A 24,207-nucleotide genomic window follows, 5' to 3' on the forward strand; every position below is an offset into this window, starting at 1 on the left:
TGCAGCCTCCATCTCCAGGGCTCAAGCGATCCTGCCGCCTCAGCCCCCCGCGTAGCTGGGACCACAGGCGCGCGCCAGCAGATCTCAGTTCTCTCAACAGGACTCTCATTGCTAAGATCCAAGGATCCATTAATTTCCTTTTCCTTAACTCTTCTCGCCTCTGCAGCTTTCTTTCCTCATCCACTTTTTAAACAAACGCAGGCTTAAAAAGCGGGGAATATACCCGCCACCCTCTCGGCTCCCGAACCGCTCTTTCCCTCCCTCTGCCGGCCACGCCTCTTATAGGCCCGGAAGTTTACCCCACCTTGCATCGTGATTCACCGGAAGCACTCTAGGGAGCACTGCAGCTTCCGCGCCGGCCCAGTTTTGCTCCGAAAGACTTGCAGAGGGGGGAGCTTGCGGTGCGTTCTGGGAAGGTTGCTGGGCCAGCTCTTTTGTTTCCAGCCTGAGCGTTGCGTTCGGTTTCCCGAGGGTCTTCTGGGGCACCGCGGCTCCGGGGTTCTGGGTTCCCGGCTCTCCGCAGGGAAGCCTCCTCTTAGTACCTCGTTTTTGGGCTCGTGGCGGGTCCTCCCACCGCTGGCCAACGCAGCCAGCATGTCCGGGGTGCGCGCAGTGCGGATCAGCATCGAATCGGCCTGCGAGAAGCAGGTCCATGAGGTGGGCCTGGATGGCACCGAGACGTACCTGCCGCCGCTGTCCATGTCGCAGAATCTGGCGCGTCTGGCCCAGCGGATAGACTTCAGCCAGGGTTCGGGCTCCGAGGAGGAGGAGGCGGCAGGGACCGAGGGCGACGCGCAGGACTGGCCGGGCGCCGGGTCCAGCGTAGACCAGGACGACGAGGAAGGTAAGGCCTGCATCCGCTGCCCGAGTCCGCCGGTCTGGGTCCCAGCACCCGCGCGGGCCTCGGCCTCTCCCGCGATGGGGGTGATCTTGTGCGTGCGAGAACTTTTGAGTGTCCCTCTAGCGGAAGGGTAAGGATACTTGGTCGTCATCTTTCTGTTGCTGCCGGACGAGGTAGGACACGACTTTACTCAGTACTCCTGCGGGTCTCCTTGAGTGGCAGCGTTTGAGACACTGTCAAACCGTGAAATGTTTAAATGAATGCTTCTCTGTAGAGGGCCTTTAATGTGGTACACTTAGTGGCGAAGAGCCCTAGATCGGGGCTTTGCCCCTTGCCGGCTGTGTGACCTTGGGCGAGTTACTTTGCATCCTTGTGCGGTGTGAATGATGATAGTAGCACCTACAGAAAAGAGGTCTGTTTTGACTGAAATGTGTGACGAGGTCCAAGAGGTAGGCGGGTCCAGATCATGTAGAGCCCAGTAGGCCAGGATAAGCGTTTGACTAGTGTTAAGACCACTGAAAGCTTTTGCAGGATAAGTAGAGACATGATTTTGTTAAAGGTTACTCTAGATGCTTTCTAGTAAATGAATTATAGGGAAAGCAAAACTGGAAGGGAGGAGACTAGTTAGGAGGGAAGTGAAGAAACAATGAGTGGGTTTCGGATTCTCATTATTGTCAAGGATTTTTGAAAAAAAAATCACAATTCTTAATTTAGTTATGCAGCAGACCCGGTGTAAATGGGAATTTAAAGATGTCATTTCAGGGCAGTGCTGTTAGGATTATTAGGGGTCCATTTGCGAAAAAAGGTAAATACTACTTTATACCTCACACAAAAATTATTTCCACAGTAATTTTTGAGGATTGAGGTGCCAAATGAAGAAAGTAAAACAAAGTGTTAGAAGAAATAATGAAAGAATAGTTGTATTATTCTGGGAGTAGGATAGATCTTCTTAATTTAGGAAATAACAGGACAGACATGGTGGCTCACACCCGTAGTCCCAACATTTTTGGAGGCCAAGGTGGAAGAATCGCTTGAGCCCAGATTTCAAGACCAGCCTGAGCAACATAGGGAGCTCCTGTCTCTACAAATTAAAAAAATTAGCTGGGCGTGGTGGTGCACGTCTGTGGTCCCAGCTACTGGGGAGGCTGAGGGAGGAGGATGGATTCAGCCAGTGAGATCAAGGCTGCAGTGAGCTATGATTGTGCCACCGCACTCCAGCCTGGGTAACAGAACAAGACCCTAACATCCACACACACAACCACACACCCACCTACCTTACAAAGTATAGATATATTACTTACATAAAATTTAAAAATAATGGGAAAAGATGCCATAAGCAAAGTAAAAAGATAAATGACAGACTTGGAGAAGTTCTACACATATAACACAAATTTAGTTGGTATCTTCTATATTCAAAAAGTCCCTTCAGACTGAAAAGAAAATGATGACACTTTGGAAAAATAGGCCAAAGGTATCTGAAGGCTCATAGAGGAGAGACTTCAGATACCAATAAACAGAGCATAGACTCAATCTCATTACTAGGGACTGGGAAATTAAAACATGATTAAGATACTCTTTCCATGCACAAAATTGACAGAAATTGAAAAGATTGTTAATATTCAGGGTTAGGAATGTGAACTGGTAGTGATTCTGAAAGACAATTTGGCAGTTTAATATGTGCCAAAATTTAATTTTAACTTTTTTTGGTTTGTTTTGTTTTTTTTGAGACGGAGTCTTGCTCTGTCGCCCAGGCTGGAGTGCAGTGGTGCAATCTCGGCTCACTGCAACCCCTGCCTCCTGGATTCAAAACGATTCTCCCACTTCAGCTTCCCTAGTATGTGGGACTATAGGCGTGCGGCACCATGCCTGGCTAATTTTTGTATTTTTAGTAGAGATAGGGTTTCACCGTGTTGGCCAGGCTGGTCTTAAATACCTGATCTCAGGTGATCCACCCTGCCTCGGCCTCCCAAAGTACTGGGATTACAGGCCTGAGCCACTGGGCCCAGCCGAAACTTTTAAATGTTTATCTCCTTTGATTCACTATTACCACGACTAAAAATGTAACCTGCAGAAAAAGTTGCACATGTACAGGGTATATATTCAAGGTGTTTACCACTGGTAGCATTGTTGGAAGCAGTTCACTTGTTGGAAGCAATCTGCATGTCCATTAAATACAAGTGGTTGAACATCCCGTACATCCTTGTTCCAGAATATCATACAGTGTTAAAAGAATTAAGTAGACTCATAAGTGCTAACATGGAAGTGTCTCTAGGAAATATTAAGTGGGGGCGGGGGAAAAGCAAGTAATAGAAAATTGGAAATAGAAGTATGTAAGTGCATAGAAAAACCTTTGAAAGGGTACACTTATCGGGGCCGGGCGCAGTGGCTCACGCCTGTAATCCCAGCACTTTCAGAGGCCGGGGCGGGTGGATCACGAGGTCAGGAGATCGAGACCATCCTGGCTAACATGGTGAAACTCCGTCTCTACTAAAAATACAAAAAATTAGCTGGGCGTGGTGGCGAGCGCCTGTAGTCCCAGCTACTGGGGAGGCTGAGGCAGGAGAATGGCATGAATCCGTGAGGTGGAGCTTGCGGTGAGCCGAGATCGCGCCACCGCACTCCAGCCTGCGGGACAGAGCGAGACTTCGTCTCAGAAAAAAAAAAAAGAAAAGAAAGGGTACACTCCGTCTGTTAATAGTGGTTACCTCTCAGGAGGGGAGAGAATCGGGTGGGGAATGAAGGAAAACTTTCACTTTTTACCCTCTAATTCTTTATCGTGTGAACTCTATATAGTGAATGTTCATGTATTTAATCACAATACTTTTTTTAATGGTTAAAAGGAAGATATGCTAATAGTGGCTGGCTTACAGGTCATTTTCGTTTTGTACTTTTCTGTATTTTGGAAATTTTGTACAATTGTAAATTCAAGTTCTAAACACTGTAAGAAGATTATTAAAAAGGTTTACATAAATTTGAAAAGATATTTGAGTCTATAATGTTGTAATGATAAATTTAACCTGTGGAAATAGATGTCATATTCATTTTGCGATTGTAGGAATGCTAATGTGAATGTGAACAAAGATTTAAGAAACGGTAGAGGAGATGGCATAAATAAGAGAACAATTTGAAATTAAATTAATTATTTCTCCTTTTAGTACTTTTTAAACCTAAGTGAGTTGTCTGCCATTCAATGTAACGAATACTTCTGTATTTCTTTTTTCTCTCTCTCTCTTTTTAGGAGTGGTAAAATTTCAGCCTTCCCTTTGGCCGTGGGACTCAGTGAGGAACAATTTGAGAAGTGCCCTGACAGAGATGTGTGTTCTCTATGACGTTCTCAGTATTGTTAGGGATAAAAAATTTATGACTCTTGATCCTGTCTCTCAAGATGCACTTCCTCCAAAACAGGTATTTGTGGACTTTAAATGAATAATAAAATTTTATTTATTAAATCCCAGGACCCTTTTTTGGCTTTGTGCCTGTTGTTCCATTTTCCTTTCTTGCAAAATTAAGTCCAGATGAAGATTTAAAGACTAACTGGTCTAAAACAAAGCCATACAACTCCATTTCCTTTTTTTTTTTTTTATTATATACCTATGATCTTTGGAAGAGTTAAGTTTCATTAAGAATGTAATACTTTTAAGGCCAGGCGTGGTGGCTCACGCCTGTAATCCCAGCACTTTGGGAGGCCGAGGCGGGCAGATCACGAGGTCAGGAGATCGAGACCATCCTGGCTAATGCTGTGAAACCCTGTCTCTATTAAAAATAACAAAAATTAGCCAGGCGTGGTGGTGGGCACCTGTAGTCCCAGCTACTCAGGAGGCTGAGGCAGGAGAATTGCTTGAGCCTGGGAGGCAGGGGTTGCAGTGAGCTGAGATTGCACCACTGCACTCCAGCCTGGGCAACAGAGTGAGACTCCGTCCCAAAAAAAAAAAAAAAAAAAAAAGAATGTAATACTTTAAAGGTTACCAAATCTTAACAAATTCTTATAGCCTGGGTCCTTGGTCTGTGATATATTACACAAAAATGTGATGATATAATGGCTTTGGAATCAGGTAGACCTGGATTCACATCCTGCCTCTGCCTTCATTAACTGTGTGACCTTAAATTAAGCAAGTTATTTTCTCTTAAGTCCCTGTTTTTCCATCTAATCCTTCCTTCCCTTTTTTTTAGGGGATGGATTAGAAAAGTTAGGCCAAATTATGGAGCATATTGAGAGCTGGGTAGAATTGCTGCTATTTCATAAACAGTATATTCAATTTTTGAACATTCGAAGATTAAGGAGAGGCAGCAGGAAGACGAGTTGGTGAATAGTCTGAAATCATTGAAGCTACTTGGGTCCTTAAGGAAAACAAGTGTCAAGACCATAACCAAATTAGTCATGGAGAAGAAGTAATGACTGTTAGAACCCATTTGTAAATAAAATTAATTGAATAGAATTACTCACATAGTAATAGTTTCAGAATCTAGAAACATTGTGCTGGGGGACTAATAGAGTTCCCTAAACCTGCATTCTTCATTTTACAGAGAGAAAACTAAAGCTTAAAGAGATTTGTAATATGTTCAAGTTGCTGTCAAGCCAGTAGTTAAGAGAGCCAAGACTAGAACTCCAGCACCTAACTCATAGCCCCACTACCTTTTCTACTATTCTGTGCTTTTCCCCGAAGGGAGTCTCCAGGAATTTCTTAATATCTCCAGGAACTCTTTTATTTACATTCCCTAATACGATCAAAAGATTATTTTGATATGTTTATGAAGCTTTTTATGTGATTTTTGACTCTCATACAGCAAGAAAACTGTATTAAACTGGTTAGTAAAATACACAAATTATGGTGATTGTGGGTATTTATGTATGCATATATGATACATAGATAGTGATTTCTGATCAGTTTTCCAAAAAATTAGGATTCAGTGAAGTATGTTTAATATTAACAGTGGCAGGGTGCGGTGGCTAATGCCTGTAATTCCAACACTTTGGGGGAGCCAAAGCAGGAAGCCAGGAGTTTGAGACTATCCCAGGCAACATAGCAAGACCCTGTTTCTACCAAAAAAAAAAAAAAAAAAAGCCAGGCTTGGTGTTGCACATCTGGAGTCCCAGCTTCTCAGGAAGCTGAAGCGGGAGGATCACTTGAGCCAGTAGGTCAAGGCTATGGTGAGCCAAGATGGTGCTACTGCATTCTAGCCTGGGTGACAGAACAAGACTCCATCTCAAAAGAAAAAAAGTTAATGCTGTGTAATTTTAGTCCTAATTCCAAAAGCACTTTAATAGCTTATGGTAAGATACAAAATATGGTAAGCTACAAAATACAAGATAATTTTACAGTTATACCCATTGCAGTCATTCATTCATTCATTAAATCAAATATTATGTGCCAGGCATTGTTCTAGGGTTTGTGGATATAGTGGTTTCTGCCATCATGCAGGTTACCATTGAAGCAGAGATTATAGATGTTAATCGGAAGTATAATGAGTGCCAAAAAGGTTATATATAAACTATATGTGTGTATGTACAGGATAGGGGGCTGGCAATATGTAAGGAGAGGAATGGCAGTACATTAAGAGGGGACCCTGACAGGCTGGACAGAGTTGATGCAATGGTAAGTTCTGACTAGAGGCCATTGTAGTGTTTTTGGTTTAACATAAGTGAAGCTTTGAGTGAGTTGGACAAAGAAATAGGTTAAGGTTATTATTTTATTAAAAACACTGTTATGTGTACTTGCCCCTCCTTTTTGCTTTTCGTTCACTTCATTTTATTATTGATAAAATGTGTAATTTTAGAGTCATTTAAAAATCCTGCAGAACTGGATGTTTGGGTTGTTTTTGATAGAATCCTCAGACATTGCAATTGATATCTAAAAAGAAGTCACTTGCTGGAGCAGCACAAATCCTATTGAAGGGGGCAGAAAGACTGACTAAATCAGTTACCGAAAACCAAGAAAACAAGCTACAAAGAGACTTCAATTCTGAGCTTTTGCGATTACGGCAACACTGGAAACTTCGAAAAGTTGGAGATAAAATTCTCGGAGATCTGAGCTACAGAAGTGCAGGTATGAATAATTATTAAAAACTATACTTTCCGGCCAGGCGCGGTGGCTCATGTGTGTAATCCTAGCACTTTGGAAGGCCAAGGTGGGTGGATCACTTGAGACCAGGAGTTCAAGATGAGCCCAGGCAACATGGCAAAAACCCATCTCTACCAAAAATGCAAAAAATTATCCAAGCGTGGTAACACGCACCTGTAATCCTAGCTACTTGGGAGGCTGAGGCACGAGAATTGCTTGAACCCAGGAGGTGGAGGTTGCAGTGAGCCAAGATCACACCATTGCACTCCAGCCTGAGGGACAGAGTGAGACTCTGTCTCAAAAACAAACAAAGAAAAACCATGCTTTCTGTGTAAGTATAATGTTAAACATCCTCCTATGATATATTATTTCTCAGCTATGCGTTATGTTTCAAAATTTTAATTTCTGTTCATATAAGCCGAAACCACTCTTATCAGAGCCTTATAATAAATAGCCTAGTTTCTATTTCAAAACCTTTTAGGTACACTTAACAGAAAGTTCAAAGATGGGGTTTATGTGCTGGCACACCTTGAAGCATAATTGACTTTTTAGTTAGAAATGAGGTAAAACTACACTCCTCAATCAAGGCCTTACCTGTAACCCTTAAAAACTGAACATGGCCGGGTGCAGTGGCTCACACCTGTAATCCTAGCACTTTGGGAGGCTGAGGTGGGCAGATTGCTTGAGCTTAGGAATTCGATACCAGCCTGGGCAACATGGCAAAACTTCATCTTTACAAAAAATACAAAAATTAGCTGGGCGTGGTGTTGCATGCCTGTTAGTCCCAGCTACTCAGGAGGCTGAGGCAGGATGATCCCTTGAGCCCAGGAGGTCGAGGCTGCAGTGAGCCGAGATTGCACCACTGCATTCCAGCCTGACCTTGTCTCAAAAAAAACCCCCAAAAAAACAAACAAACAAACGAAAACTGGACATGATGCAAGTGTTCTTCTGAGAATTAAAACGAACAAACAAAAAAACTGGACATGAAAGGAGGAAAGATACTTTCTATTCTTTACCCTTTCTTTTCCCATTAGTCTGCTCAGCTGTTTTTATGTCTGAGTGAAGAGAAAGGGTGGCGAAAAGGTTTGCTCTCATTTTTCCCACCAAACTAGGGCTACAACACTAACTTAGGGAATGCAACTTTTGGGGGCATACTAAAGTTTGATGATGTTGACTTCATATTTTTTGGTATAAATTCTTAGTTGTTGAGCTATAATAAATAGGTTTTACAAGGTAATAATGGCAGTGTTTTATAAGCTGCTGAGGCAATCAGAGGGGCTGGCTATATGGAAAAACTTCATAGCTCAATGGGATAAAAGCTGTGAATATCAGGGGAGGAGGCAAGAAGTCTTGGCTTTAATAGTTGAGATAATGGTAGAGTGATATCTGAAAGATTCCTTTGCCAGAGTAAGCTATCACTATCCTAAAATTAAAAAAAGGTTAAGGTGGTTAAGTCAAATACTGGAGGACTGACATGCTTCAGCATTAATATTAATTGGAGTATTTTGAATCCTGAAGGTTAAATCTCATTATAAAGATGAATTAAAGATGACAAGACCATTTAAAAATTTTAATAGGTGGTCTGTAGAAGCAGTGCTTTCTGGTTTTGGGTATTTTCTTTTCCACAAATAATTTGTGTGCAGGAACTTTAATTCTTTCTTTGGGGTAGTCACTCATGATTATGAAAGGATTTGATCACATTGTTTTTAATTGCAAGAAAATTTTTAGCATCTTCCCTTGTTATAAAACCAGTTACATTGAACCACCTATTTCTTATGTAATTCAATGGCCCAGAACAACTTACCCAAACTTCTGAACTACACAAAAACACATCACATAAAATCTAGGAACTGGGCTGGGCATGGGGGTTCACACCTGTAATCTCAGCACTTTGGGAGGCCAGGGTGGGAGGATTGCTTGAGCCCAGGAGTTCAAGACCAGACTGGACAACATAGACCCTATCTCTAAAAAAAAACTTAAAAATTAGCTGGGTGTGATGGCATGTACCTGCAGTCCTAGTTACTTGGGAGGCTGAAGTGGGAGGATTGTTAAATCCTAGGAGTTTGAGGCTGCAGTGAGCTATGATTACACCACCACACTGCAGCCTGGAAGACAGAGGGAGACCTTGTCTCTAAAAAGATAATAAAAAATAAAAAATCTAGGAAACTGGTTGAAAAAAAGATGTTATGTGCAGTATCCTCTGTCTTTCTGTTGTTGGATGCAGAGCACTTAGTTGAAACCTTAGTAGAGATGCTAAGCTCCAGAAGTATTTCATCCCCAAGGTTTCATTTCTAGGAGTACACCTCTTTTTTTTTTTTTTTTTTTTTTTTGAGTCAGAGTTTCACTCTTGTTGCCCAGGCTGGAGGGCAATGGCGCGATCTCAGCCCACCACAACCTCCATCTCCCGGGTTCAAGCAATTCTCCTGCCTTAGCCTCCTGAGTAGCTGGGATTACAAGCATGCGCCACCAGGCCCAGTTAATTTTGTATTTTTAGTAGAGACGGGGATTTCTCCGTGTTGGTCATGGCTGGTCTTGAACTCCTGACCTCAGGTAATCCACCCGCCTCATCCTCCCAAAGTGCTGGGATTACAGGCATGAGCCACCACGCCTGCCCTGTGAGTGCACCCATTTTTGTCAATACTCCATTGGAATAAAACAATTTGGATTTTCTGTGGAATTCTTATTATAATGATGTCGTTAGACTAAGAAGTGTTTTTTTTTAAGGTAAATAACCACCCCCGCTACCATTATCTTTCTTTCCTTTGTTCACCACTCCTCACCCTTTCCCCCTAAAACATATGTTTTTTAGTGGGGACTTACTTTGATTCAGTGATGTTGATGTGAAGTATTATGTATTTAATAATGTGTGTCAGAATAATATGTTAACTTTTTTATTTTCCTATTTTTAATACAACATTAGGATCTCTCTTTCCTCATCATGGTACATTTGAAGTAATAAAGAATACAGATCTCGATCTGGATAAAAAGATACCTGAAGATTACTGTCCTCTTGATGTCCAAATTCCTAGTGATTTAGAGGGGTCTGCATATATCAAGGTATTTGTCAAAATATTTTTCAAGTAATTTCTTACGAATAGCCTGAAGTTAATTTGTTACCTTTTTTTGTTTTTGTTGTCATATAGGTTTCAATACAAAAACAGGCTCCAGATATAGGTGACCTCGGCACAGTTAACCTCTTCAAACGACCTTTGCCCAAATCCAAACCAGGTATGGTTATGTTCTATCCTCTAATTTCTGGTCTTATTTGAGCTGACATTTTAAAATAAACTGAAGATAAATATGGGTAGGAAAAATAGATATTTTGAAGTAAGAACAATTGAAAATATACTTCTAAAATTTAATCAATAAACCATTAGTGAATAGCTGTGCAATTTTTTTTTTTTTTTTTTTGAGACTGAGTTTCTCTTGTTGCCCAGGCTAGAGTACAATGGTGCAATCTCGGCTCACCGCAACCTCTACCTCCCAGGTTCAAGCAATTCTCCTGCCTCAGCCTACCGAGTAGCTGGGATTACAGGTGTGCGCCACCATTCCTGGCTAATTTTATATTTTTAGTAGAGATGGGGTTTCTCCATGTTGGTCAGGCTGGTCTCGAACACTCAACCTCAGGTGATCCACCCGCCTCAGCCTCCCAAAGTGCTAGGATTATAGGCATGAGCCACCAGCAACTGTTTTTAAAGATTGGACTTATTTACTGGGTTTCTGTGTTAAAGAAGTGAGATTTTTATATTTTGGAAAGAATATAGCTTTGCACAGTGGCAGTATCATACCCAGTGAGGTTTATCTGTGGCACGATTATTGCTAATTGATACTTCCCTCTTCAGGAATTTAAACTTTCCTCTTCAGGAATGAGAGATTGGGGTGGCGGAGAACTTGTCAATACCCTGCCGGGATGATTTGTAACACAGTTGGCATTGGCAATTTTTGACAGCCTCTATAGAGACTGAATAGGAAAAAAAAGAATATACCGTAATGTAGTGTTTTCCTAAACTTTTGTCATATGTATTCAGATCACCATTTAAACTAGTTAATGCATAATATGGTTAGATAATTGATACATATATTTCTTGTCTTTCAGGTTCCCCACATTGGCAGACAAAATTAGAAGCGGCACAGAATGTTCTCTTATGTAAAGAAATTTTTGCACAGCTCTCTCGGGAAGCTGTTCAAATTAAATCACAAATCCCTCACATTGTGGTGAAAAACCAGATTATCTCTCAGCCCTTTCCGAGTAAGAGCAGCCCTTTTTCGACTTTATGAACAGGACTTTGTGTTTTGGGGAATAGGACAGAGAAGGTAGCTCTTAGGGTGTATTGGGAGAATAATGAGAGCAAAGAAATAGCATGCTATCCATAGTGACAGCCAGTAAAGCATGTAACACAAACTACACAGTGGAATCTGTTCTGTCCTAAATAGTGCGACCCTTGGATTTTTAAGCTACATATTAAAAATTTGCACTTATGTAGTCATTACTGTGGTCAAGAGAAAAGAAAATTTGCACTAGCATAGCTACAGTTATTTACCAACAGTTGCTATGAAGGGAGATTTTTTTCCGGGATCCTGCCTTATTATCTAAATGAGAGGCCAATTTAAAAATGTTTACTCTTACACCTGTCATCCCAGCACTATGGGAGGCCGAGGCAGGCATATCACCTGGAGTCAGGAGTTTGAGACCAGCCTGGCCAACTTGGTGAAATCCCGTCTCTACTAAAACAAACAAACAAAAAAATTAAGAAAAAAAAAAAAGAGTTTACTCGTAATAGCCTCAAATTTATAGAAACTGGATTTTAATTTTATTATTCAAAAGCAGGTAGACTTGCCCTGGAGATCAGTTTGTATTTAGCTTTACACTTGTTTTTTACGTAAATTCTAAGGACTGTCGTCTTAGAAGGAAATAGGTTTTAGTGGTGAGAAATTCCATCCTACTTCTCATGGGAGCAGGGAAGACGAACTGTCTTTTACGCAGTAAGACTGGCTACCTACTCTTATTTTAAAGGAAAAAACAAATTAATATATAGCTTTTTCACCAGTCTTTAGCCAGTTCAAGGGCAGCAGCCATATTATGTGTCAACAGAATTTGAATTGTTAAAATTCAAATTTTATTATATTCATGAATAGTTTTTTTTTTTTTTTGAGATGAAGTTTCCGTTTTGTTGTCCAGGCTGGAGTGCAATGGCGTGATGTTGGCTCACTGCAACTTGTCCACCTCTCGGGTCCAAGCAATTCTCCTGCCTCAGCCTCCCAAGCAGCTGGGACTACAGGCACATGCCACCATGCCCAGCTAATTTTTTTGTGTTTTTAGTAGAGACGGGGTTTCACCATGTTGGCCAGGATGGTCTCAATCCCCTGACCTTGTGATCCACCCACCTTGGCCTCCCAACATGCTAGAATTACAGGCGTGAGCCACCGCACCCGGCCGAATAGTAGTCTTGATATACAGATGTTAATCATGAGGTCTGATCTTCAAGTTTAGAATATATCTTTTGAAAATGAACTATGATTATACTTAATGAAGACAGTTTGTACCTTTCCATATTTCAGGTTATTTACATATGTCTTCCTTCTTTATTTATAAATAGGCTTGCAGTTATCTATTTCTTTGTGCCATTCCTCAAATGATAAGAAATCCCAAAAATTTGCTACTGAGAAGCAATGTCCAGAGGACCACCTTTATGTCCTAGAGCATAATTTGCATCTACTGATTAGAGAGGTAAGGAAATAAATGTTTTTCTTTGCGCTGTGGTGAGTATGTCCAGGGCAGTGAGTATGCACAAAGCCCCCCTCGTCTGTTGAGTCTTGATTATTCACATAGCAACAACACTCACTGTCTGATGTGAAAGATCCTTGCTGTGTGCTAGGGGAATACAGAGATAATCACAATACTGTCCCTGTTCCCAAACATACCTTCTAGTGGTAGAGATACACAGGTTTTAAAGTAGAGGTGTAAGAAACATGATGCTAAAGTGCAGAGGGAAGGGTGATTCTGACTTGGGGAGATAAGGGAAAATGTCTTGCCAGAGTCTGTGAACAGACTAGTTTTATTTTAGGACATGTTCTACTTACAGATCATCTACAACTGTTTCCAGGGAGCTGGTTCACAGGCCAGGGTAATTTCAAAAGAATATCCTGTGAAATTTCATAGAATTATATATTACAGCCTCCCTTGCCCTACCCCAAAACCTGGTTCAGTTGATTGTGATGATGCAAGAGTTGTTTTTAAAAAGCTCCTCAGGAGGTTCAGATAGGCAGCCGGGTTTGGGAACCTCTAATCTAGGGTATAGTGAAAGAACTATTTACTGATTGCGTATGTTCTATTTATGAGACTCAATGAAGAGGATTGTTTTACGTTTTAAAACTTGTAAAATAAAAATTAAAGCTTGAGATCCTTTTGTGGTTCAAAAGCAAGATTGGGCTTTCATGCTTATGCGTGAGTTGTGACTCCCTCAAACCTTATTAGGATGTCAGCGCATTACCCATCCGACATGAGAAAAGGAAAAGTTACAGCTTGAGAGGGACCCTCCTCTTTACAGTCTTGCATTATGTGTGACCTAGTAGATGCTAGCATTTTTCTCCAAGGTTGGATTGTTTTCATATGTGGTTCAAATCCATTCCTTTCAGTGTTTCTAAGATGTCAACCATGTTTTGATTAAATGTTATGTAGCATTTACTATGTGGATATTGGTTATTTAAAATGGCTGTTTTTGTTAGTTTCATAAACAGACCTTGAGTTCCATCATGATGCCTCATCCAGCAAGTGCACCTTTTGGCCACAAGAGAATGAGACTTTCGGGTCCTCAAGCTTTTGATAAAAATGAAATTAATTCATTACAGTCCAGTGAAGGGCTTCTGGAAAAAATAATTAAACAAGCAAAGCATATTTTTCTAAGGAGTAGGTAAGGTTGAAAAAAGTTACTGTTTTCTGTTTTTTCTTTGAAATTGCAGTGTGTTTTCTTCTATTATTTCATACACTTTTGGGAGGCTTTAACTTTTTTATTTTAGGGAGAGGAAGTGGTAAGAGTTTATTTACAGTCATAGACTGGGTCCTGTCAAGTCTGGGGAAGACTTAGATCCACTTCTGATCTAACAGTGTATTATTCTTTCTAACACTGTCACTTTTTTGCAAAGACAACTGACTAGGAATGTGCCTTACAACACCATGCTTTCTTCAGTAACCCAGCCGTGAGATACTTATTTCTGAACTGATGTAAATCTTTTTCTTGAGGGTTTCTGTATTTTTTGTTTCTTGCACATTTTAGAGTTTGAGGGCACTTTCCTTATGATAACTTATTTAATCTTTGTTCTTTGTGGCAGGTAGTATTAACCCTGTTTTTACTGATAAGATTAAGGCTTAAAGAAGTTATGCACCTTGCTCAAGGTTACACAGCTAAAAAGTTGCAGAACCAGGATTTATGCCCAGGTCTATGTAACGCCAAAGCTCTTTTTTTTCCTTTATATACACTGCTTACAAAATAATGTGGCATGATTACATATAAATGTATCTTTTTCAGTGCTAAAGGGTGCTTTTCTATTTTATTATTGGTACTTAGTGAAAAGGCCTGTTTTTTACTTCATTTGTAATTATGCCTTGGTAGTACTCCAGAATTTCAGGCATGGGCATTGTCATTAAATAGATGATATTTTATTTTTGATTTCCAGTTTTTTTCTTGTTAATACAGTTTTTTTTAGTACATTAGTTTGTAGTCTTACAGTGGAAATTTAGGTCCTTCAGCTTTTAGTAAAAGGAATTGGGGAGACACATTAGAGAAGACAGCATGATGCAGTGAAAGGAGTAGGTGACTAGGGGTGAAAGGTGTGTAAGCCAAGGCTCAACCACTTGCTAAATAACTTGGAGCAGTGGATTTAGTGTCTATGGTCCCCCACTTATTCCCCTGTCAATAGTAGGTATAGGAGTGGGGTCTTAGGGTCATATTAAATGATGTATGTAGAAGTTTCTTATAAGTAATAAAGCATTATATGATAGGTTACTGTTTCTTACCATTAATACAGTTCAACTTAAAAAGCTGATAATTTGAGTAGATCGTTAGTCTTGCAAATTTCTGATTGACCATAAATTTAAATATTCCCAAAATAAATTATCAGCATAAAAATAGCTATTTTTATAACCATTATAAATTTCAGAGTAGTAAGTGTAGCCTTGGAAGCAGCAAAGCTTTAAAACTTTTACTTCTTTCTGGTGTACAAAAAGCTTAGTGAAGAAAAAAAGACCCTGGCTGGGCATGGTAGCTCACCCCTGTAGTCCCTACAATTTAGGAGGCCAAGATGGGAAGCTTACTTGAGCCCAGGAGTTTGAGACCAGCCTGGGCAACATAGTGAGACCTTGTCTCTACAAGAAATTTTTTTTTTTCTTTGAGACGAAGTCTCACTGTGTCACCCAGGCTGGAGTGCAGTGGTGCAGCTCACTGCAAGCTCTGCCTCTCGGGTTCAAGTGATCATCCCGCCTCAGCCTCCCAAGTATTTGGGATTACAAGTGTGCGCCACCATGCCTGGCTCATTTTTGTATTTTTGGTAGAGTTGGGGTTTCACCATGTTGGCCAGGCTGGTCCTGAACTCCTGACCTCAAGTGATCCACCCACCTTGGCCTCCCAAAGTGCTGGGATTACAGGCGTGGGCCACCGTGCCTGGCCAGGAAGCCTTTTTTTAAAAAGTAGCTGGGCTTGGTGTGGTGGCTCATGCCTGTAAACTCAGCACTCAGGGAGGCCGGGCAGATCCCTCGAGTCCAGGAGTTTGAGACCTGCCTGGGCAACATGGCCCATCTCTACAAAAAAATTTAAAAAAATTAGCCGGGTGTGGTGGTGTGCACCTGTAGTCCCAGCTACTTGGGAGGCTGAGGCTGGAGGATTGCATGAGCCTGGGATGTTGAGGCTGCAGTGAGCTGTGATCACACCCCGCTACGCTCCAGTTGGGATGACAGAGCGAAACCATGTCTTAAAAAAGAAAAAAAGACTGATGTGTATGATAACATGCACAGTGAGATCTCTTGACATGCTAATATATTTTTATGTGTATGTGTCAGAGTGTGTGTGTGTATGTCTTTTAAAAAAAAATCGGAGTTTATAAAATTTTATATCCTTCTGAGTTCATACCTCAGGAGTGATACCAAAACAAATTTTATACCTTGCATTCATTTAATATTGTATTGTAGTTTTTTTCATCTTTTATTAAAGGTTTTTAAATATATTTTAATAGCTGTATAATATCTATTATGTAAATACTTCATGATTTCTTTTCCCAATTTTCCATTGCTAGATAATTTTATTTCCAGTTTAATGGTTCTCGTAATGCTCACACACATACTTACCTTCTATAGGAATTATGAAGCACTGTCAGGGAAACACATCAAGGAAAAAGGAAAATAAATTTCAGAATGTATTGTAAGAAGCCGGTACTGCAGCAGCAGACCAAACCCTAAGTCTATTAATGTAAAAGCCCCTTGTCCCCACTGGCTCTTCTCATTTCTTCCCATTTTCTTTTAAAATTAAATTTATTTTTTATTATTATTTTTTTAATTTTGAGGTGGGGCGTGGCATGGTGGCTCATGCCTGTAATCCTAGCACTTTGGGAGGCCAAGGAGGACAGATCACTTGAGGTCAGGAGTTCTACACCATCCTGGCCAACATGGCGAAACCTCGTTTCTACTAAAAATAGAAAAATTAGCCAGGCGTGGTGGCACACGCCTGTAGTCCCAGCTACTCGGGAGGCTGAGGCAGGAGAATCACTTGAACCTGGAAGGTGGAGGTTGCAGTGAGCTGAGATTGCACCACTGCACTCCATCCTGGGTGATAGAGTGAGACTTTGTCTTAAAAAAAAAAAAAATTTGAGACAGCATCTTACTCTGGCTTAGACTGGAGTGCAGTGCAGTGGTGGAGTCATAGCTCACTGTAACCTGGAACTGCTGGGCTCAAGTGATCTTCCTGCCTCAGTCTTTTGAGTAGCAGGGACTACTCATGCACGCCGCTGTGCCCAGCTTATTTTTTTTTTTATTTATAGAGACTGGTTGTCGATATGTTGCTCAGGTTTGTTTTGAACTCCTGGTATCAAGCGATCGTCCCTCCTTGTCCTCCCAAAGTGTTCTGATTACAGGTGTGAGCCACTTCCAGGCCTTTCTTTCTCTTTCCAGTAAAGTGTTAAAAATCAGATAATTAGGAACTGAGGGTTTGGTTAATTTAAATGATTTATGCTTTGGTTCTAAGTGTTGGCTGTTGATTAGTGTGTATAAGATTACTGGCTTTGGAATTAGATTATCAGGTTTTTGGCTCTGGATTTAGACTCCCAGGTTTTGTATCCCAGTTTATAGCTATGTGACCTTGGGCAAATTGCTTAACATTGCTAAACTTCTTTCTGTTTAAAAAATTGAAATGGTAGTGCCTACCTAATAAGGTTAAGATTAAATGATATGTTAGTAAGATTATATAATTAATGAAAGCTCTTATTATAATGCTTGCTGTATAATGAACACTTGATAAATCTTATTTCTCATTTGTATTGATATTTTTCTTTTTTTGGAGTATAAGGATTTGATTGTGCAAAAAATCTCTAGCTTCTCTTGAATATGATTATAATTTTATTACAGTAATGGGTCTAGATGTGGGTGTGTCCCAAGTCATTTGTTACCAGGGATCAAGTACTGACATTTATGAATGATTTATATTAGGTTAATACCATAGAATATCGAATATCCTTCTCACTCATTTCCTGATAAGCTTTTCTGAGTGGAAGAAAATGAATAGAGTTAAAGGGAATAAACCCATCATGAATCGTGATAATCAGGGGTGTGTGATGAGAATGTATTGTAATGTCAAGCTGAGAACCTACACATTCAAGTAGTATGAAAGGGTTCTTAGAGCTACCTCTGCCTTTGTTTAAAGTCTGCCTTACACATAGTGGTAGTTTTAAAAAGTAGTTAGTTTTAAAATTTTCATAAAATTGATGAATCATTTATATTCCTATCATTTTGTATGGTGACTTAAAAAGTTTTTTAACTTCTTGTATTTAAAAGAGCTGCTGCAACCATTGACAGCTTAGCAAGCAGAATTGAGGATCCTCAGATACAGGCTCATTGGTCAAATATCAATGATGTTTATGAATCTAGTGTGAAAGTTTTAATCACATCACAAGGCTATGAACAAATATGCAAGTAAGTGGCCAAAATAAAAGTTTTGTATTTAATATGTTGATTTGCTACTGATGTTTGCTGAGTAATTATATTAAGCATTTGGTTTTTATTTGCTAGGGTAACATAACATTTCTGTAAATTATACAAGCTGTAGAGTGTTTTTTTTTTCATAGGTGGAGTCTCACTCTTTTACCCAGGTTGGAGTGCAGTGATGATCATAGCTGACTACAGCCTTGAGCTCCTGGGTTCAAGGAATTCTTTTGCCTCAACCTCCTGAGTAGCTGGGACTATAGGCATGTGCCCCCATGCCCAGCTAATTAAAAAAAATTTTTTTAAGAAACAGGTCTGTGTTGCCCATGCTGGTCTTGAACTCCTGGACTCCAGCAATCCTGCTGTCTTGGCCTCCCAAGGTGCTGGGATTACAGGCATGAGCCACCACTCCTGGCCCCTGTTTTTTTGTTTTTTTGATGGCAATTAGTTCTTAGGAGAAAATTCATAAAGTCTGTTTTTAAACATTGTAAGAATGAGAGGTAAGAATGTCTAAAAACTAGTCTTTATTAAGTAAATGTCACATATTTGAGCTGGGGTAAACAATGAACCCTGGCACTGAGCAGAAGGCTGCCTTACCTCTTGAGACTCCAGGTCTGCTTCAGTTCTTGCCTAATGGTTATGGCTGGTCTAGTATATTTGAAGTGAATAGGGCCATTTGTATTCTAGCCTGTACTCTCCATGTTATGCCTAAAACAACCTAAGTTTTATAGTTCTCATGACCTGGTGTTGATCCTGGGTCTAATCAAGTTCATGATTATGCCCTAAAAACTGGGTTGATAACTGTGTATCTGTGAAGGAGGTAAGATGGTTTTTGTCCCCAGGCCTCATAGGAATGCAGTCTACTAGATTTACGTTCACAAATCACAAGTTAATACAACTGGCCAGTAGCCTTTAAGGACTTTTTGGCCTACCTTTTGAGCCTCTTTGAAATTTAACACCTGACATTTGTCAGGGTCTGTGACTACGTTTTATTTTTAAAGTGTTAGTTGCTTTATTTCCTTTTTGTCTCAGTTTGTGTTTTTGAGATGGCGTCTAACAATGCTGTTGTCCAGGCTGATCTCAAACTCTTGGGCTCAAGCAGTCCTCCTGCTTCAGCCTCCTGTGTAGCTGGGACTACAGGTGTGCACTACCATACTCTTAGTTGCTTTATTTCAGACAGACGTAACGAGCCACAGTAAAGCAAAGCATACTGTGAAACACAAAATAACGACCCTTAGGAGTAGGGGCAGAAAAATACATTTATAATGCTATTGTTTTCTTTCTTTTTGATTTTTCCTATGTACAGTCATTTCCAATATAATGCTATTTTTAATGCAGAGGTTTTAATTCACTTAAAAAATGAAAACATAGTAGATAAGTGTGAGAGCAGATGCAGAGTATGAAAGAATGCACAATGGGAAGGAAACTAGTCCTGAAACTTCCAGAGAAAGATGATGGAATAAAGTAGAGTCATAGAGTTTTCTTCCCCTGTATCTAAAGAAATAATAAAATAATTGGGGTGATTTGAGGGTGGGGTGGGAGAAAGTAGGTGTTGAACATAGAAGAAACAAGTTTGGATTGCATTTTTAACTTAAGACTGGGTGATGGGATTATAGGCTTTCATTATATTATACTTCTGTTGGTGTTTATTATTTATTTGCCACTAAGCCTTTTGCCCTCCTACTGTTTGTGTTTAAAATTTTCCATAGTAAAAAGTTAAGAGAGACTGAGTGCAATGGAAAAGAAAAGAGAAAATTATCATCATTGAATTGTTTATACTTAGAACTAAGACTAAAACTGGGATTATGGTTACAGGTCCCAATGTAAACGTTGTAAACTTCCATGAAGAAAGGTTAGTGATGATGTAGCCTTGACAGAATCAGGAGTGAAGGAGAAGTAGAAGGCCGTAGTAGAATGCCCTTTTCCTCATCTTCTACAGCTGGTGGATTAGGGTTCTCTAGAGGGACAGAACTAATGGAATGTGTGTATACACACACACACACACACACACAGGGGAGTTTATTAAGTATTAACTCACAGGATCAGAAGTTCCCACAATAGGCCATCTGCTGGCTGAGGAGCAAGGAGAGTCAGTCCAAGTTCCAAAACTAAAGAACCTGGAGTCTGTTGTTCAAGGGCAAGAAGCATCCAGCACGGGAGAAAGATGTAGGCTGGGAGGCTAGGCCAGTCTCTCTTTTCACATTTTTCTGCCTGTTTATATTCTAGCCCCACTGGCAGCTGATTAGATGGTGGCCACCCAGATTAAGGGTGGGTCTGCCCTTCCCAGCCCACTGATTTAAATGTTACTCTCCTTTGCACCCTCACAGACACACCTAGGACCAATACTTTGTATCCTTCAACCCAATCAGGTTGACAGTATTAACCATCACAGCTGGGCTCAACTTAGGCTATTGAAAGTTGAAAATAATTATCAGAATTCCTTTGGATCAATCATTTAAAACAGTTTCTTACACATCTTTCTAGGAAAGTCTATGTATTTACAAGCATATATATCCTACCTGTTCCTGTAAGTGACCTCTCTTTAAAAATAATTTTTTTTTACATATGCATGTAGAAGATATGTAACCCTACCTCTCTTACACAGTTTTGTATGCTTTCTAAAAACATAATACACATAACAAAATTCACCATTTTAAAGTGGACACAGTTCAGTGGTCTTTAGTATATTCCCTATGTTGTATAACCATCATCGTCTAATTATTGAACATTTCCATCACCCCAAAAAGAAACTCTACATATTAGCAGTCATTTGTAATTTACATGATTTTTAAACTCAGTAGTGTTTTAGTTCAACTTATGCAGGTAGGCTTAATGATCAGAATACAATGGGATCAATTAGGAAAAACTGTATATAGGAAATGCTTTACAGAGTAGTAGACCCTTTTTATGTGGACTATTTTAACAAGGTTTAAAATATGTGGATTATTCTGCATTCTTCTGAGTTAAAATTATTCATGTGGCCATAAGGTCCAGAAATACAGACAAGACATGTAATGAATAATTTATTGCTCAGTAGTCGTATATGAGTGAGTAAACATTATTTTGTTACCACATAGATCTACCTCATTTTTTTCTTGCAGCCTTTTTGTATTTCATTGTATGTCCCAAACTTTTAATCGGTCTTCTGTTGTTGAACATTTTTGTTGAGTACCAGCAAAATAATTTGTACATACACAGGTCTATCCATTTATAGGGTAAAGTCCTACAAGTATAATTGCTGGGTTAAAAGAGAAGGACATTTGGCTGGGCACAGTGGCTCATGCCTGTATCCCCAGCATTTTGGGCGGAGCACTTGAGGCCAGGAGTTCAAGCCCAGCCTGGCCAACATGATGAAACCCTGTCCCTACTAAAAACAGAAAAATTAGCTGGGTGTGGTGGTACATGCCTGTAGTCCCAGCTATTTGGGAGGCTGAAGTGGGAGAATCATTTGAACCTGGGAGACAGAGGTTACAGTGAGCTGAGATTGTGCCACTGCCCTCCAGCCTGGGTGATAGAGTGAGATCCTGTCTCAAAAAAAAAGATAAGGACATTTAAGTTTTTAATTAGTACTACCAAATTGTTCTTCGAAGTGGTTGCCACAAGTATGCATTCACCAATAGTGAGTGATAAGAAACCCTGTTCCTTCACACCTTGTTTTAAGAAAAGAATTCTAAAATGTTGGTTAGATTAATATATCTTTAAGCCTTTTGAGTTTTGTTTTTCTTTGAGAAAACAATGTAAACTTTAGTTCATCAAAATTACAACTTAAGCCAGGCATGGTTGCACACACCTGAAGTCCCAGCTTCTCAGGAGGCTGAGGTGGGAGGATCACTCAACGTCAAGATTTCAAGGATGCAGTGCGCTATGATGGCACTATGGATAAAACCACTGCATTCCAGTCTGGGCAACATAGGAAGACCCTGTCTCTCTTTTTTTTTTTTTTTTTTTTGAGATGGAGTTTTGCTCTGTCGCCAGATTGGAGTGCAGTAGTGTGATCTTGGCTCACTGCAACCTCTGCCTCCCGGGTTCAAGCAATTCTCCTGCCTCAGCCTCCCAAATAGCTGGGACTACAGGTGTGTGCCACCACGCCCACCTAATTTTTGTATTTTTAGTAGGGGTTTCACCATGTTGGCCAGGATAGTCTCAATCTCTTGACCTTGTGACCACCTGCCTCAGCCTCCCAAAGTGCTGGGATTACAGGCATGAGCCACTGTGCCCAGCCTTTATTTTTTTTTTATTACAATTTTATGTAGACAATCACCAAAATGCTTTATTCTCAAATATTTGCTTTAAAACAAAGTTAGAAACAAGAGCTTTTATCAAATGTGAGAGGACATAAAGCTGTTTTTTCCTGCATTTTGTTCATCTAGGTTATTAGGGGATTTCAAGTTTCTTGGACATATTACGTGCTGAAATTTTAGAAGTTGCTTTGGAAGAGTGCAGTGATCTGCTTGTTATTTACTGGCTATTGTATAAGTTTCTTTATTTGACCTAAGCCAAATTAATGGAGTATGTATATTCTGACTTGTTTGCCGATTATTTCAGTAAGAGAAGGTAAAGAGCTAACAAAACCGTTTCTCTTTCTGTATGAGAATTTGCTTTTTGGTTAACGCTGGCTCTCATCCCTTGGAAACCTGATAAGGAAAGATGTCATCAGTATTACTAGGCAACATTGCTTATAGTAAAAATGATCTCAAATTTGTAAAATGCATCTGAACCAGGAGAAATTTTAAATAACTGATGGGAATGCCTTTGGATTTTCCTGGATGGTGGTGACTTTTAAAACTGGGCTTGGCTTGTGGAAACCATGCCTATGGAGTTGTTACAGAAGCTTATGGCTCTTGTTAGGGCAGGTCCCACATATACCCAATGTGGATCTCATCTCCTTGCAGCAAAGGTATTCTGCTGTTATATAGACAATTGCATGGTCTGCTGGCAAGCTGTGGTCCCTTCAAATGCTTCTGGGTAGACTGGTGCTCAGTGTGGTCTATGGTATTCTGGGGTGAGTCTGTTTAGTTGAACTTAAGAAGACCCCTGCATCTCCTCCACGTATGTTGGTGTGGGTTATTAAAACTTTTTTTGGCCGGGTGCAGTGGCTCAGGCCTGTAATCCCAGCACTTTGGGAGGCCAAGGCAGGTGGATCACCTGAGGTCAGGAGTTCAAGACCAGCCTGGTCAACATGGTGAAATTCTGTCTCTACTAAAAATAACAAAAATTAGCCAGGCATGGTGGCAGGTGCCTGTAATCCCAGCTACTTAGGAGGCTGAGGCAGGAGACTCTGTTGAACTCAGGAGGCGGAGGTTGCAGTGAGCTGAGATCATGCCACTGCACTCCAGCCTGGGCAATAGGCTTTGAGACTTTGTCTAAAAAATAATAATAATTTCTAATTTGATGTTAAGGTTTATTATTTATGAAATTGTATAAGATAATTTTGAACATCTCTGATTTTTAGTATGTATGTCTATAAAGGTCCATTCAACTGCAATTGAATATTGGAGTTGAGCAGATTCGAGTTGTACATAGAGATGGAAGAGTAATTACACTGTCTTATCAGGAGCAGGAGCTACAGGATTTTCTTCTGTCTCAGGTAACAGTTGCAGATTTTGTCTTAAGCCCCCTTCTTCGCATAGCTACTTAAAGAACAAATTGGTTAAAAAGTAGTTAAAATGTAATAAATTGTGTAAGAAGAAAAAAATTTTTTTTCAGTAGCAATTAAATTCTGTTTAATTTCTAATGCACATTTTACAACCTTTTGGTTAACTGGAAGTACTGATAAGCTCTCCTAGGTTTTCACATAGTTTATGTTAAGATGAAGGACCAGTTCTGAGACTAGCAAGTTTTTTTTCCCACGTCATATTTGTGAAGGTTTACAAAATCTCTAGGGTTTACAACATCTCCAGAGTTGTTGTAGAAACTGAAGAAAACTAGAGAAAGGGAGATCATATAAAAAACTATAATGACCATTATCCATAATAAATGAAGTAGTTTAATCTCAAGTCCAAGGGGCAGTATAGGAAGTGATGGGTTTGAGGCTGGGTATGGTGGTTTGCACCTATAATCCCAGCACTTTGGGAGGCTGAAGCGAGAGTATCACTTCAGGTCGGGAGTTCAATACCAGCCTGGGC

General features: G+C 40.1%; 1 protein-coding gene, 1 non-coding gene and 1 pseudogene across 2 annotated transcripts in view; all 3 read left to right on the forward strand.

Annotated features, from left to right (window-relative positions):
- The first annotated feature begins 312 nt into the window (after positions 1-312).
- The window catches only part of MED17 (mediator complex subunit 17), a 29,032-nt gene continuing 5,137 nt past the window's right edge, over positions 313-24,207 (forward strand). Inside the window, exons 1-10 of the mRNA XM_002822357.5 lie at positions 313-844; positions 4,080-4,246; positions 6,666-6,885; positions 9,821-9,957; positions 10,044-10,128; positions 10,997-11,149; positions 12,498-12,628; positions 13,627-13,811; positions 17,936-18,073; positions 23,552-23,669. Of these exons, the coding sequence (XP_002822403.1) occupies positions 595-844; positions 4,080-4,246; positions 6,666-6,885; positions 9,821-9,957; positions 10,044-10,128; positions 10,997-11,149; positions 12,498-12,628; positions 13,627-13,811; positions 17,936-18,073; positions 23,552-23,669 (1,584 nt within the window). The 5' untranslated portion in view covers positions 313-594. The remainder of the gene's footprint in view (positions 845-4,079; positions 4,247-6,665; positions 6,886-9,820; positions 9,958-10,043; positions 10,129-10,996; positions 11,150-12,497; positions 12,629-13,626; positions 13,812-17,935; positions 18,074-23,551; positions 23,670-24,207) is intronic.
- On the forward strand, positions 10,663-10,861 carry LOC112135692 (U4 spliceosomal RNA; annotated as a pseudogene).
- On the forward strand, positions 13,301-13,401 carry LOC112135669 (small nucleolar RNA U13). Its single transcript, XR_002916922.2, has one exon. It is a non-coding gene; the product is annotated as a small nucleolar RNA U13 (small nucleolar RNA).

The sequence above is a fragment of the Pongo abelii genome, chromosome 9 (assembly GCF_028885655.2).
Source record: "Pongo abelii isolate AG06213 chromosome 9, NHGRI_mPonAbe1-v2.0_pri, whole genome shotgun sequence".
NCBI lineage: Eukaryota > Metazoa > Chordata > Mammalia > Primates > Hominidae > Pongo > Pongo abelii.